This window comes from Salmo trutta, chromosome 16, assembly GCF_901001165.1.
Source record: "Salmo trutta chromosome 16, fSalTru1.1, whole genome shotgun sequence".
Taxonomy (NCBI): domain Eukaryota; kingdom Metazoa; phylum Chordata; class Actinopteri; order Salmoniformes; family Salmonidae; genus Salmo; species Salmo trutta.
In genome coordinates this window covers 48,904,901-48,918,987 of record NC_042972.1, presented here as the reverse complement: position 1 = coordinate 48,918,987, position 14,087 = coordinate 48,904,901, and the positions used below count along the sequence as shown (strand labels likewise).

The 14,087-nt window shown below is 42.7% G+C and overlaps 1 protein-coding gene across 6 annotated transcripts in view; it reads left to right on the top strand.

The window, feature by feature from the left end:
• The window catches only part of si:dkey-264d12.5 (trichohyalin), a 33,882-nt gene that overhangs the window by 17,626 nt on the left and 2,169 nt on the right, over nt 1-14,087 (top strand). For 3 of the 6 annotated variants that reach the window (XM_029694744.1, XM_029694742.1, XM_029694745.1), the window contains 6 exons: nt 276-412; nt 566-731; nt 1,617-1,729; nt 1,854-1,995; nt 10,162-10,298; nt 11,539-11,671. In XM_029694744.1, the coding sequence (XP_029550604.1) occupies nt 276-412; nt 566-731; nt 1,617-1,729; nt 1,854-1,995; nt 10,162-10,298; nt 11,539-11,671 (828 nt within the window). The remainder of the gene's footprint in view (nt 1-275; nt 413-565; nt 732-1,616; nt 1,730-1,853; nt 1,996-10,161; nt 10,299-11,538; nt 11,672-14,087) is intronic. The other 3 variants (XM_029694746.1, XM_029694747.1, XM_029694743.1) reach the window with 2 other exon arrangements.

Sequence of the window (14,087 nt, the reverse complement as noted above, 5' to 3'; positions counted from 1 at the left end):
GTCTTCAGCCTATAGTCTCAAGCCAGGGGTGGCCAATCCATTTCCGCACAGGGACAGTGAAATTTGTTCCAATCGACTTTGTTCCAGTTCATTAAACAAATTTAAATTCCATGCAGATTAGTTGAGTCGGTTGCATTACTGTGGATAAGATTGGAACCCATAGAGAGAGAAAATCTGTAGTTCAGAGCTCTCTGACCAAGCCAAACAGAATAATAGTAGTAGTACTTTCCACACAAGGTAAATGACCTCTTCCCTCCGCTGCCTCTTTGACTAAGATACAGGGTCTGCAGCAGCAGCTGAAGAGCACAGAGCACCAGCTGAACGTGGAAAGAAACCGCAACACAGAGTCTGGCCAGCAAGAGGAGGAGGCAAGATACACAGCCCTTAGGACTCAGGACAACCAGCTCCACAGGTACCTTCTCCTACTAAAGGCCCCTCTGCTGCTTCAGTTAAACTTTTTAAACCAGCAACCAGCTGTGTGATGGTCAGGTGTGGTCTTGTAGTGGTTTGCTTGTGCAGTTGTAGATTTCTGGTCCTGGTCTAAAAGTGTGTGTGGTTCATTCAGGAGGATGTGGGAGCAGAGGAAGGAGGAGCTGCAGGAGGAGGGGTGTTCCCTGCGAGAGGTGGAAGCCTCCCTGAACTGCACTAACTCAGAGCTGAGCCGCCGATTTAGAGGCCAGCAGACACATCGAGATGTCCTACAGAGTCAGACAGGCCCAGCCAGGCAGGAGGTGAGTGTCTTGGCACTCTCTGACTATGGGGCATGGCACTCTCTCTTAATTTCAAGAGGAAGCTGTCAAATAACTAAATGTATAGTGCGGCCCTTGATAAAGATTAGCAACAATGATTGTATAAAATAAATAATTCAAATACTGAGGTGTATTGTATGCCAAAAAAATAGGAAATTATATTCTTTTAAACTAATATAATTGCTGAGAGGAAGACATTTTGTTAATAGTAATGAAAAATGGTTTCCAAAAAGGTAGAGTTCAAAATTATTGACAAACCTGAAGATTCTTATAAATAAAGTAGTCAAAAGTTTTTGATTTGGTCCCATGTTCCTAGCACACAATGACTACATCAAGCTTGTGACTCTACAAACTTGATGAACGCATTTGCAGTTGGTTTCAGATTATTTTGTGCCCAAACAAAATTGATGGTAAATAATGTATTGTATCATTGGAGTCACTTTTATTCTAAATAAGAATATGTCTCTAAACACTTCTACATTAATGTGGATGCTACCATGATTACGAATAATAATGAGTGAGAAAGTTATAGCGGGTCAAAGGTCATACCCCCAAGACATGCTAACCTCCCCTGTTATTATTCATGGTGAGAGGCTCTCATATAAAACTAGCATACAAGTATTAGTATGCAATCTAATAATTTCTAAAACAAGTTGAGCATATAACACAGTTCAGTATGAGTAATTTATTTTATACCATCATTATTGTTAATCTTTATCAAGCGTGTCAATCATTTCAGACCCCACTGTATCTGTGTTTCAGTCAGAATTGTATGGTATTGGAACAAATGTAAACCGAGACCCTCATCTAGCCAATGTAGATGTTAACCATGTCTTTCTGTCTGCCTGCCTGTCTGACTGACCACAGATTCCTGCTGATTATGTAAACCTGAAGGAATGCCTGGAGGCCAGGCAGGAGGATTGTGAGAAACTGACAAAGGAGCTCATGGAAGTTCTCACGTGCCTGGATTTACAGAAAAGGTAAAGATCCTAGAGAACATTCACAAAGCAAAACCAGGGACTTAGCCTAGCTACTGTAGTCACACTTTCACTCTCTTCTGGTGCTCAACAATGCTGTGTGGTTTGGTTTCCTCTGCTCCCACAGCAAGAACGCCGAGAAGCGATCTCAGCACAAAGCCAAAATGATGCGAGCCAAACAGATTTTTTTGAAGGAGACAGGATGTCGTGATGAGAGGATTCAAAGCCTTGAGAGAGACCTTGCTCTCGCCTTAACCTCATCAGCCAGGGTAAGAGGTCAGACCCACCAGCCAGATTGTCAGACTGCACAATAGGGGTCCGCTCCCTTGCCTGGCACAACAATAGGTACCACCTGTTGTGTGCCTGACAACTTTTAGCCAATCAGAGAGCACGAACTTCAGCGAGAGGGAAAGGAGTGACAACAAGACGGAGAAAAGAGGGCACTTTTCCTGCACTGCCACTTTCATGCTCAAAACAGTTAACTAAAATCATAATTGACTTTTTTTTTTTGCTGTTGCAAGTCTTGCATCTAGCTAAGGGAGTTTTGTGTTTGAAGGATAAACAGTATTTTGCGTAAAACCTCTCTGGGAAATGTGGGACGCCAGTGAAATAGCAGAGCGCCAAATTCAAAACAACAAAAATCTCATAATTCATATTTCTCACACATACAAGTATTATACACCCTTTTAAAGATAAACTTCTCATTAATCCAACCACAGTGTCCGATTTCAAAAAGGCTTTACGGCGAAAGCATAGCATTAGATTATGTTAGGACAGCACCTAGACAAGAAAAACCACACAGCCATTTTCCAAGCAAGGAGAGGTGTCACAAAAACCAGAAATACAGCTAAAATGAATCACTAACCTTTGAAGATATTCATCAGATGGCACTCATAGGACTTCATGTTACACAATACATGTTTGTTTTGCTCGCTAAAGTTAATATTTATATCCAAAAACCCCATTTTACATTGGCGTGTAATGTTCAGAAATGTTTTGCCTCCAAAACCCCGGTGAATGAGCACATCAATTTACAGAAATACTCATCATAAACGTTGATAAAATATACAACTGTTATGCATAGAATTAAAGATACACTTCTCCTTAATGCAACCACTATGTCAGATTTCAAAAAAGCTTTACGGTGAAAGCACACTTTGCAATAATCTGAGTACAGCGCTCAGTCACCAAAACAAGCCATACAGATACCCGCCATGTTGTGGAGTCAACAAAAGTCAGAAATAGCATTATAAATATTCACTTACCTTTGATGATCTTCATCGGAATGCACTCCCAGGAATCCCAGTTCCACAATAAATGTTCGTTGTGTTTCGATACAGTCCATATTTATGTCCAAATACCTCCTCTCTGTTCGCGCATTTAGTCCAGACGCAAAGTCAAAAGTTACATTACAGTTCGTAGAAACATGTCAAACGATGTATAAAATCAATCTTTAGGATGTTTTTATCATAAATCTTAAATAATATTCCAACCGGACAATTTCTTTGTCTTCATAAAGGAAAGAGAAGGGAGCTCGTGCACACGCTGTGCGCATGACTGAGAAGATGGCCTACTGCCAGACACTTGATTCCAACAGCTCTCATTCTCTTCCCATTCACAGTAGAAGCCTGAAACAACGTTCTAAAGACTGTTGACATCTAGTGGAAGCCTTAGGAAGTGCAATATGACCCCACAGACACTGTATATTGGATAGGCAATCACTTGAAAAACTACAAACCTCAGATTTCCCACTTCCTGGTTGGATTTGTTCAGGTTTTTGCCTGCCATATGAGTTCTGTTATACTCACAGACATCATTCAAACAGTTTTAGAAACTTGAAGTCGGAAGTTTACATACACCTTAGCCAAATACATTTAAACACATTTTTTCACAATTCCCGACATTTAATCCTGGTAAAAATTCCCTGTTTTAGGTCAGTTAGGATCACCACTTTATTTTAAGAATGTGAAATGTCAGAATAATAGTAGAGGGAATGATTTATTTCACCTTTTATTTCTTTCATCACATTCCCAGTGGGTCAGAAGTTTACATACACTCAATTAGTATTTTGTAGCATTGCCTTTAAATTGTTTAACTTGGGTCAAACATTTCAGGTAGCCTTCCACAAGCTTCCCACAATAAGTTGGGTGAATTTTGGCCCATTCCTCCTGACAGAGCTGGTGTAACTGAGTCAGGTTTGTAGGCCTCCTTGCTCGCACACGCTTTTTCAGTTCTGCCCACAAATGTTCTATAGGATTGAGGTCAGGGCTTTGTGATGGCCACTCCAATACCTTGACTTTGTTGTCCTTATGCCATTTTGCCACAACTTTGGAAGTATGCTTGGGGTCATTGTCCATTTGGAAGACCCATTTGCGACCAAGCTTTAACTTCCTGACTGATGTTTTGAGATATTGCTTCAATCCATCCACATCATTTTCCTGCCTGATGATGCCATCTATTTTGTGAAGTGCACCAGTCCCTCCTGCAGCAAAACACCCCCACAACATGATGCTGCCACCCCGTGCTTCACGGCTGGGACGGTGTTCTTCAGCTTGCAAGCGTCCCCCTTTTCCTCCAAACATAACAATGGTCATTATGGCCAAACAGTTCTATTTTTGTTTCATCAGACCAGAGGACATTTCTCCAAAAAGTACAATCTTTGTTCCCATGTGCAGTTGCAAACCGTATTCTGGCTTTTTTTCTGGCAGTTTTGGAGCAGTGGCATCTTCCTTGTTGAGCGGCCTTTCAGGTTATGTCGATATTGGACTCATTTTACTGTGGATATAGATACTTTTGTACCCGTTTCCTCCAGCATCTTCACAAGGTCCTTTGTTGTTATTCTGGTATTGATTTGCACTTTTCGCACCAAAGCACGTTCATCTCTAGGAGACAGAACGCGTCTTTTTCCTGAGCGGTATGACGGCTGCGTGGTCTCATGGTATTTATACTTGCGTACTATTGTTTGTACAGTTGAACGTGGTAACCTTCAGGCGTATGGAAATTGCTCCCAAGGATGAACCAGACAATTTTTTTTCTGAGGTCTTGGCTGATTTCTTTTGATTTTCCCATGATCTCAAGCAAAGAGGCACTGAGTTTGACGGTAGACCTTAAAATACATCCACAGGTACACCTCCAATTGACTCAAATGATGTCAATTAGCCTATCAGAAGCTTCTAAAGCCATGACATATTTTTCTGGAATTTTCCAACTGTTTAAAGGCACAGTCAACTTAGTGTATGTAAACTTCTGACCCGCTGGAATTGTGATACAGTGAATGAATGTAAAATAAGTGAAATAATCTGTCTGTAAACAATTGTTGTAAAAATGACTTGTGTCATGCACAAAGTAGATGTCCTAACCGACTTTCCAAAACTATAGTTTGTTAACTAGAAATTAGTGGAGTGGTTGAAGTTGGAGTTTTAATGACTCCAACCTAAGTGTATGTAAACTTCCGACTTCAACTGTAGCTAAGCCAATCACACTTCATTAAGCAAATGGGAAAGCTTTCTCCATGCTAGCTATCTAGCCACTGTAGGTATACATCATTGGTAGTAACAAATCAAAGTGAATTAGGGCTTCATTTATTATTAATTAAAATCAACTTTAATTAGAATTAAATTTGAATTTTCATAATGGAGTACTCGTCAAGGTTGAATGTTCGCTCATTTTGCGTCCTCATATCCACTGGTTCTCTTGTTGTATTTTTGGTCTCGTCTCCCTCGCTCTTTCTGTGCTTTGCAACTTCCCCCCACAACACATACAAACCAAGCCCTACCCGCTGCCACTCACAACAAGCAGTTCCAACTCTATGTGAATGCTAATTATGCTAATGCTTGCATCCTGAGTGGTTATACTACGTGAGGAAAAAAAACGTTTTTATTGATTCAAATAAGTGGACGAGGCTACATACAGTGGATAAGCAACTCATTCTGAGGTCAAAATAAGCATCTTATCCTGGTAGGCCACTTGATTTCAACATGTATCCAAAGTGGACAGGCTAACATGCTGTTCGGACAGGTGCAGACAGACAGGAGGGTGTTTTCGCTAGCTAGCTAGCTACATTAGATCCAAGTTGGCAGTGGCAAGACTTGAACTATACATATTAGACTATTTACAAGGAAGGGAACTTGTGCTTGAGAGATTGAGACCTGTGTTCATTTTCTATAGCGTAATGCATTCATTTGCTACAAAAGCTTATTCATTATTAGCTGATGTGCATTGGAATGGAGTGGTAGGTAGCCTAGTGGTTAGAGCGTTGGATTAGTAACCGAAAGGTTGTAAGATCGAATCCCTGACCTGACAAGGTAAAAATCTGTCGTTCTGCCCCTGAACAAGGCAGTTAATCCACTGTTCCTAGACCGTCATTGAAAATAAGAATTTGTTCTTAACTGACTTGTGTCGTTAAATAAAGGTAAAATAAAAAATATAGTTAATATAAGTAGACATGTAATCATAACTGACTGTAGCGCATATAAAGCACCCACAAGTTACTGGTGGCTGAAAATACAATCATCGCGGGATGAACGAGTGACAAATTTCCAGGCAAGGGCGGGCCATTTAAAAAAATCATTCATTCCTTCCTTCCTCACCCTGCAAGTGTATACTCGTCATAGGGACCAGGATTGATGTAGCCATAGGGAAAGAATCTGCCTTGGACCTCACTCTGGCATCTAATGCAATGGCAGGAATCTGTGAGTGGGAGGTATGGGAGGAGTCGACAGTAGGGAGTGATCATTACCTCATAGTATGCACAGTAGGGAGGAGGTGGTGTCAGTGGATGGAGTAGGTGGGTGGGTGTTTGGAAGGGCAAAGTGGAATCACTTTCAAGAGCTGAGTGAGCAGGTGATGGCTCGGGTGGATATGAGAGGGGGTATGGATAGTATGAATAACTGGGTGAGTACAGCGTTAGTGGGGGCAGCTACTGAGGTTATACCTAAGAGTTCAGGGAGGAGGAGCAGGAAAACAGTCCCATGGTGGACGGAGGAGCGTGGGACAATGGCGAGGAGTCGGAACAGGGCATTTAGAGTACTAAAAAGGACACATAACTTCCATCTGATTGAGTATAAGCAGGCTCAGGCCCCGGTGAGGAGAACTATCCATCAGGCAAAGAGGTTATGTTGGCGTCGGTTCTGTGCCACCACTGGTTTTAACGAAACCAGTGGGAGAAGTGCAGGGGATGATTAAGAGGATGAGTGGGGTCAGAAGGGAGTGGGATTATCCAGTGTTGACGAGTGGGAAGGATGTGGCAGTAACAGATGAGGAGAAGGCAGAGATGATGGCCAAAGCGTTTGTCCAAGTGCATAGCTCAGCATATTTGTCAGAGGAGTGGCAGAGGGGGAGAGAGAGAACGAGAGAGGAGCATCCTGGACTGCTGGATAGGATGGAGGATGCAAATGATGCGTTGAATGCACCATTTACCATGGTAGAGGTGAAAAGGGCAATAGGTAAGGCTGAGTTAACTTCACCTGGGAAAGATGAGTTGTGTTATGTTGACCCAGCTTAGTGATGAGGCCCTGGATAAGGTGTTGTACAACAGAGTGTGGGAGGAGGGGAAACTACCAGGCAGTTGGAAGGAGGCAGTAGTGGTACCAATCCAGAAGCCAGGGAAGGACCCAATGAGGCCAACAAGCTATCGGCTAATAGCTTTAACATCACATGTATGTAAGATTATGGAACGTATGATTATGGAGAGTCTAACTTACTTCCTGGAGAGCAGGGGGCTAGTATTGCCACATCAGAGTGGGTTCAGGAAGGGTAGGAGAACTATGGACTCAGGGCTCTGCTTAGAAGCAGAGGTCAGGAAGGCTCAGGTGAACAAGGAGACTGTTGTAGCTGTATTTTTTGATGTGGAGAAGGTGTATGATATGATGTGGAAGGAGGGGTTGTTAGTCAAGCTTGATATTATGGAGGCAGGAGGAAGAACCCACAACTGGCTAAATGATTTCCTGTTTGGAAGGTCTATCCAGGTGAGGGTGGGGAAGTCACTATCAGTCAGCTACCTGGTGGATAACGGTACACCGCAGGGGAGCGTGATTAGTCCTCTGTTGTTCTCAATCATGATCAATGATGTTTACTCTCAGGTACAGCCGGATATTGGGAGGTTGTTATTTGCAGATGGGGCCTCATGGAAGAGGGGAGGAAATGTGCCATTACATAGTCAGGAAGGTACAGAAAGCAATTGATGAGGTAGAGTGGTGGGCATTATTCTGGGGATTCGGGTTCTCTGTAGAGCAAAACTCAGACAGTCTTCTTTACCAGAAGGAAGGTGGGAGATGAGGTATGCTTGAGGTTATATGGGAGAAACTTGGAGAGGGTGGGGGCCTTCAGGTTTCTTGGGGTATACTTTGACACTAGACTGACCTGAGCAGAACACATTGAGAGAGGGGTGGGAAAGTGTAAGGTGCTAAATGTGATGCGCTGTCTGACGGGGAAGGAGTGGGGGGCTGGGCGTTCCTCATTGAGGACCATGTATGTTGTATTGATCCAATCTGTAATAGACTATGGCAGTAAAGCATCTGGTTCGGCAGCCCGAACCTCATTGGAAAGACTAATGTCATACAGGGGCAAGGACTCAGAATATGTAGTGGTGCCTTTCGGACATCCCCAGTGGCTGCACTACAGGTGGAGATGGGGGATATGCCATTGCAGATTAGGAGACAGCAGCTGGCACTGAATTATTGGGTCAACCTACAGGGACATGGGGTGTCTCATCCTGTGAAATTGATTTTACAGGCATGCTGGGAACATGAGCGAAGACAGAACACAAGCATTGGGTGGATGGGTAATATCCAGGCGAGGGAGATGGGACTGTATGGAAGGGAGTTTAGTCCAACGGTAGCTATTCCTGTGAATCCACCATGGCTACTCCTGCCTCCAGTAGTTGATCTAGAAGTGTGGCAGGGGTGGCAGTCAGGAAACGTATTACAGATCATCTGGCTGTATATACGGCAGAGCTGATGGCCATTCTGTTGGCCTTGCAGTGGGTGAAGGAAGTCAAACCAGACAGAGTAGTTATTTGCTCTGATTCATGTGCAGTGTTGATGAGTCTGCAGTCCTATAGGTCATGTAGCAGACAAGACCTGCTTGATAAGATGCTACAAACCCAAGACAGGATTAGACAGATGGGTATACAGATAAGATTTACTTGAGTCCCTGTCCATGTGGGGGTGGAGGGGAACGAGGCAGCTGATATACTGGCTCAACAAGCACTTAGTAGTGGGGATGTTGATGTTGTAGTTTTAATGAGCAAGGCAGAAGCAAAAAGCCTGATATGGACAGTGATGGTGCAGAGATGGCAGGAGCAGTGGAATAGAGATAATAAGGGCAGGCATTTATTTCAAGTACAGAGGAAAGTCGGGGAGGGGAGGACGGCAGGAAGGGACAGAAGAGAGGAGGCTATTTTTACAAGATTAAGGGTGGGACACAGCCGGTTGAATAAGACTTTAAATATGATAGGCAAGCATCCAACAGGAAAGTGTGATTTTTGCCAGGAAACAGAGACAGTGGAGCATGTATTGCTACAGTGTGGGCAGTATCAGAGGGAAAGAGAGACTGAGATCTAGTATGAGGGAGAAGAGGATACAGGAAATTAGTTTAAAAAGTATATTGAGTAGAACGTAATTAGATATAGTTTCAAATATTTTGTTATTATTTTTAAGAGCAACGGGGCTGGCAGGAAGGATTTAGTTTCTCCATGTCTCTGGCCCACACTCCAGTGCAGCAGTTGGCGGTAACGCACCATAATGTTGGATGCCAACCGCCGATAAACCCCACCGAAGAAGAAGTGATGTGCATTGTTCTGTTTTTTACATTTTTATGAAAGGCATTTTCATAGAAAGACAGAATTTTGATTAAGATCATTGTTAGTTGCAGCCCTACAATGAATTTGTTTTCATTAAGTAATTTAACTGCCTGTCTGCTGTATGTCATAAGCTTTGACCAAGTTTTTATCTAGCTAGCGAATGATGATGCCAAACGCTAGCTAGCAAGCACTGGCAGTATCGTATAATGGAGGGTGAATTAAATGATTTCTTCATGATCTTCCTAGCTAGTTATCTAGTTGTGGCTATCTAGCTAAAGTATGAGGCAGGACGTTATACAAATTCTAGCTAACTAGCAACATTAGCGCAGCAGAGCTAGTTTTAGCTATCTAACAGAACATGGACATACCAATGGAAACAAAGCAAGCAACGCTACAACTCGTTCTGGCCTGGAGTATTTTAACCAGGCTGACGGCCGATGTACTGTGCTATTTGAACACACACAAAAATGACTGCCTGACATGCTGGGCAGAGGTGCCAAGTACCACGGCCAACAGTCTTGGTGGTCTGTCCAAGCCCTAAATCTGCTGCTCCCTCATGTCACACACTCTGGACAATGCCAATTGATGCCATATATGCAAAACGGAACTAAGGAACTTTCTCTGTTTTCTCTAGGAGAAAGAGATGATAGTGAACATGAATGAGGAAAATGGGAAACTGCTGGCAGAGAAGAGGGATCTGCTCGGAAAACTGAATGATGTGGAGGAGAAAACAAACAAGAGTGTGCTTGCTGCCACTACCACTCAATGCAGGTATTCAGAACCCCCCCACTAACACCACTCAATACAGTACTGAACCCCACCAATGGTACTAAACACAGGTACTACTAATAGCCTCCGACTTAGCACAGGAATGAGAGTACAGCTCCACCATTTAGCACAGGAATGAGAGTACAGCTCCACCATTTAGAACAGGAATGAGAGTACAGCTCCACCATTTAGAACAGGAATGAGAGTACAGCTCCACCATTTAGAACAGGAATGAGAGTACAGCTCCACCATTTAGCACAGGAATGAGAGTACAGCTCCACCATTTAGCACAGGAATGAGAGTACAGCTCCACCATTTAGAACAGGAATGAGAGTACAGCTCCACCATTTAGAACAGGAATGAGAGTACAGCTCCACCATTTAGAACAGGAATGAGAGTACAGCTCCACCATTTAGCACAGGAATGAGAGTACAGCTCCACCATTTAGAACAGGAATGAGAGTACAGCTCCACCATTTAGAACAGGAATGAGAGTACAGCTCCACCATTTAGAACAGGAATCAGAGTACAGCTCCACCATTTAGAACAGGAATCAGAGTACAGCTCCACCATTTAGAACAGGAATGAGAGTACAGCTCCACCATTTAGAACAGGAATGAGAGTACAGCTCCACCATTTAGCACAGGAATGAGAGTACAGCTCCACCATTTAGCACAGGAATGAGAGTACAGCTCCACCATTTAGCACAGGAATGGGAGTACAGCTCCACCATTTAGCACAGGAATGGGAGTACAGCTCCACAATTTAGAACAGGAATGAGAGTACAGCTCCACCATTTAGAACAGGAATGGGAGTACAGCTCCACCATTTAGCACAGGAATGGGAGTACAGCTCCACCATTTAGCACAGGAATGGGAGTACAGCTCCACCATTTAGAACAGGAATGAGAGTACAGCTCCACCATTTAGCACAGGAATGGGAGTACAGCTCCACCATTTAGAACAGGAATGAGAGTACAGCTCCACCATTTAGAACAGGAATGAGAGTACAGCTCCACCATTTAGAACAGGAATGAGAGTACAGCTCCACCATTTAGAACAGGAATGAGAGTACAGCTCCACCATTTAGCACAGGAATGAGAGTACAGCTCCACCATTTAGAACAGGAATGGGAGTACAGCTCCACCATTTAGCACAGCTACAGAACCTCCTGTAGTGTTGTTAAGTGTTGGATGTCTCTGTGGAGTGTCTAAGTGTGGTGTTTCCTATCGTTTCATTCTCCAGTGTGGATTTCCTGGAGAAGGAAAGCAAGCACTTACAGGACACCATAGTGGAGATGTCCGGTCTGATACCTAATGGAGCAGCATTGCAGCGCGCACTAAAGAATCTCCATAAAGCACGCAGCGCTAATGTACAGGTACATTGGGTGGCGTAGATAAAACATTTAACCTTTTTATTTAACTAGGCAAGTCAGATAAGAAGAAATTCTTATTTACAATAATGGCCTAGGAACAGTGGGTTAACTGCCTTGTTCAGGGGCAGAATTACAGATTTTTACCTTGTCAGCTCGGGGATTCGATCTATCAACCTTTCGGTTATTGGCTCAACGCTCTAACCACTAGGCTACCTGCCACCCAGAAATGTGAATTGTCGTTTAAGTTGCCAAAGTATCAAACTATTTAGATTTCCCATAGTCTGTATTCTTGGAAAGCCAGTCATAATTGGACTTCATAGTTAGCGGCGTTAAAGTTGCAATCTGCAGTTCAAACAATAACAAAGTGGCTCACCCTGCCACTGATTTGGTAAAAAGCTCAGGGATGAGGCAGGAGAAATGTAACCACTCAAATTCATAGACAGAGCTATGGATGCAAGGCCTGACCACACATTGTACATGTGGTTGTATTGTGTTTTAAAATGATCAAATAAATCAACAACAAAAAAGCTACCAAAATTACATTTTAACCATGTTTTCAGGTTATACATTCTTCATCATCAAAGGAGTAAAACAATATTGTTTTGGTGCCTGATGGGGTCAGACAATGCAGCTAAGCTCATGAGGAATTTATAAGTTGTATTCTTCAAGAATCAATAGGGCATATATCATGAATTTTAAAATAAATAAAAATTATGTAGCAATCACAGATTCCCTTAAAGGGGCAATGTAGCTGCTTGTTAAAGTGCAATTCCACCACTTTACAACGTCATATTCATTATCTCCAGCAGAATACCAGTGTCTACATACAGTTGAAGTCAGAAGTTTACATACACTTAGGTTGGAGTCATTAAAACTTGTTTTTCAACCCCTCCACAAATTTCTTGTTAAACTAGTTTTGGCAAGTCGGTTAGGAGTCGGTTATCTTCTTTGTGCATGACACAAGTCATTTTTCCAACAATTGTTTACAGACAGATTATTTCACTTATAATTCACTGTGTCACAATTCCAGTGAGTCAGAAGTTTACATACACTAAGTTGACTGTGCCCTTAAACAGCTTGGAAAATTCCAGAAAATGTCATGGCTTTAGAAGCTTCTGATAGGCTAATTGACATCATTTGAATCAATTGGAGGTGTACCTGTGGATGTATTTCAAGGCCTACCTTCAAACTCAGTGCCTCTTTGCTTGACATCATGGGAAAATCAAAAGAAATCCGTCAAGATCTCAGAAAAAAAATTGGAGACCTCCACAAGTCTGGTTCATCCTTGGGAGCAATTTCCAAATGGCTGAAGATACCACGTTCATCTGTACAAACAATAGTACGCAAGTATAAACACCATGGGACCACGCAGCCGTCTTACCGCTCAGGAAAGAGACACGTTCTGTCTCCTAGAGATGAATGTACTTTGGTGCGAAGAGTGCAAATCAATCCCAGAACAACAGCAAAGGACCTTGTGAAGATGCTGGAGGAAACTGGTACAAAAGTATCTATATCCACAGTAAAACGAGTCCTATATCGACATATCCTGAAAGGCCGCTCAGCCAGGAAGATGCCACTGCTCCAAAACTGCCAGAAAAAAAGCCAGAATACGGTTTGCAATTGCACATGGGAACAAAGATTGTACTTTTTGGAGAAATGTCCTCTGGTCTGATGAAACAAAAATAGAACTGTTTGGCCATAATGACCATCGTTATGTTTGGAGGAAAAAGGGGGAGGCTTACAAGCCAAAGAACACCATCCCAACCATGAAGCACAGGGGTGGCTGCATCATGTTGTGGGGGTGCTTTGCTGCAGGAGGGACTGGTGCACTTCACAAAATAGATGGCATCATGAGGCAGGAAAATGATGTGGATGTATTGAAGCAACATCTCAAGACATCAGTCAGGAAGTTAAAGCTTGGTCGCAAATGGGTCTTCCAAATGGACAATGACTCCAAGCATACTTCCAAAGTTGTGGCAAAATGGCTTAAGGACAACAAGAAATTGTGTGCGAGCAAGGAGGCTGACAAACCTGGCTCAGTTACACCAGCTCTGTCAGGAAGAATGGGCCAAAATTCACCCAACTTATAGTGGGAAGCTTGTGGAAGGCTACCCAAAACGTTTGACCCAAGTTAAACAATTTAAAGGCAATGCTACCAATTACTAATTGAGTGTATGTAAACTTTTGACCCACTGGGAATGTGATGAAAGAAATAAAAGGTGAAGTAAATCATTATCTCTATTATTATTCTACTATTATTTCACATTCTTAAAATAAAATGGTGATTCTAACTGACCTAAAACAGGGAATTTTTACTCGAATTAAATGTCAGGAATTGTGAAAAACTGAGTTAAAATGTACTTGGCTAAGGTGTATGTAAACTTCCGACTTCAACTGTATGTGAAAACAGCGCGTTTCT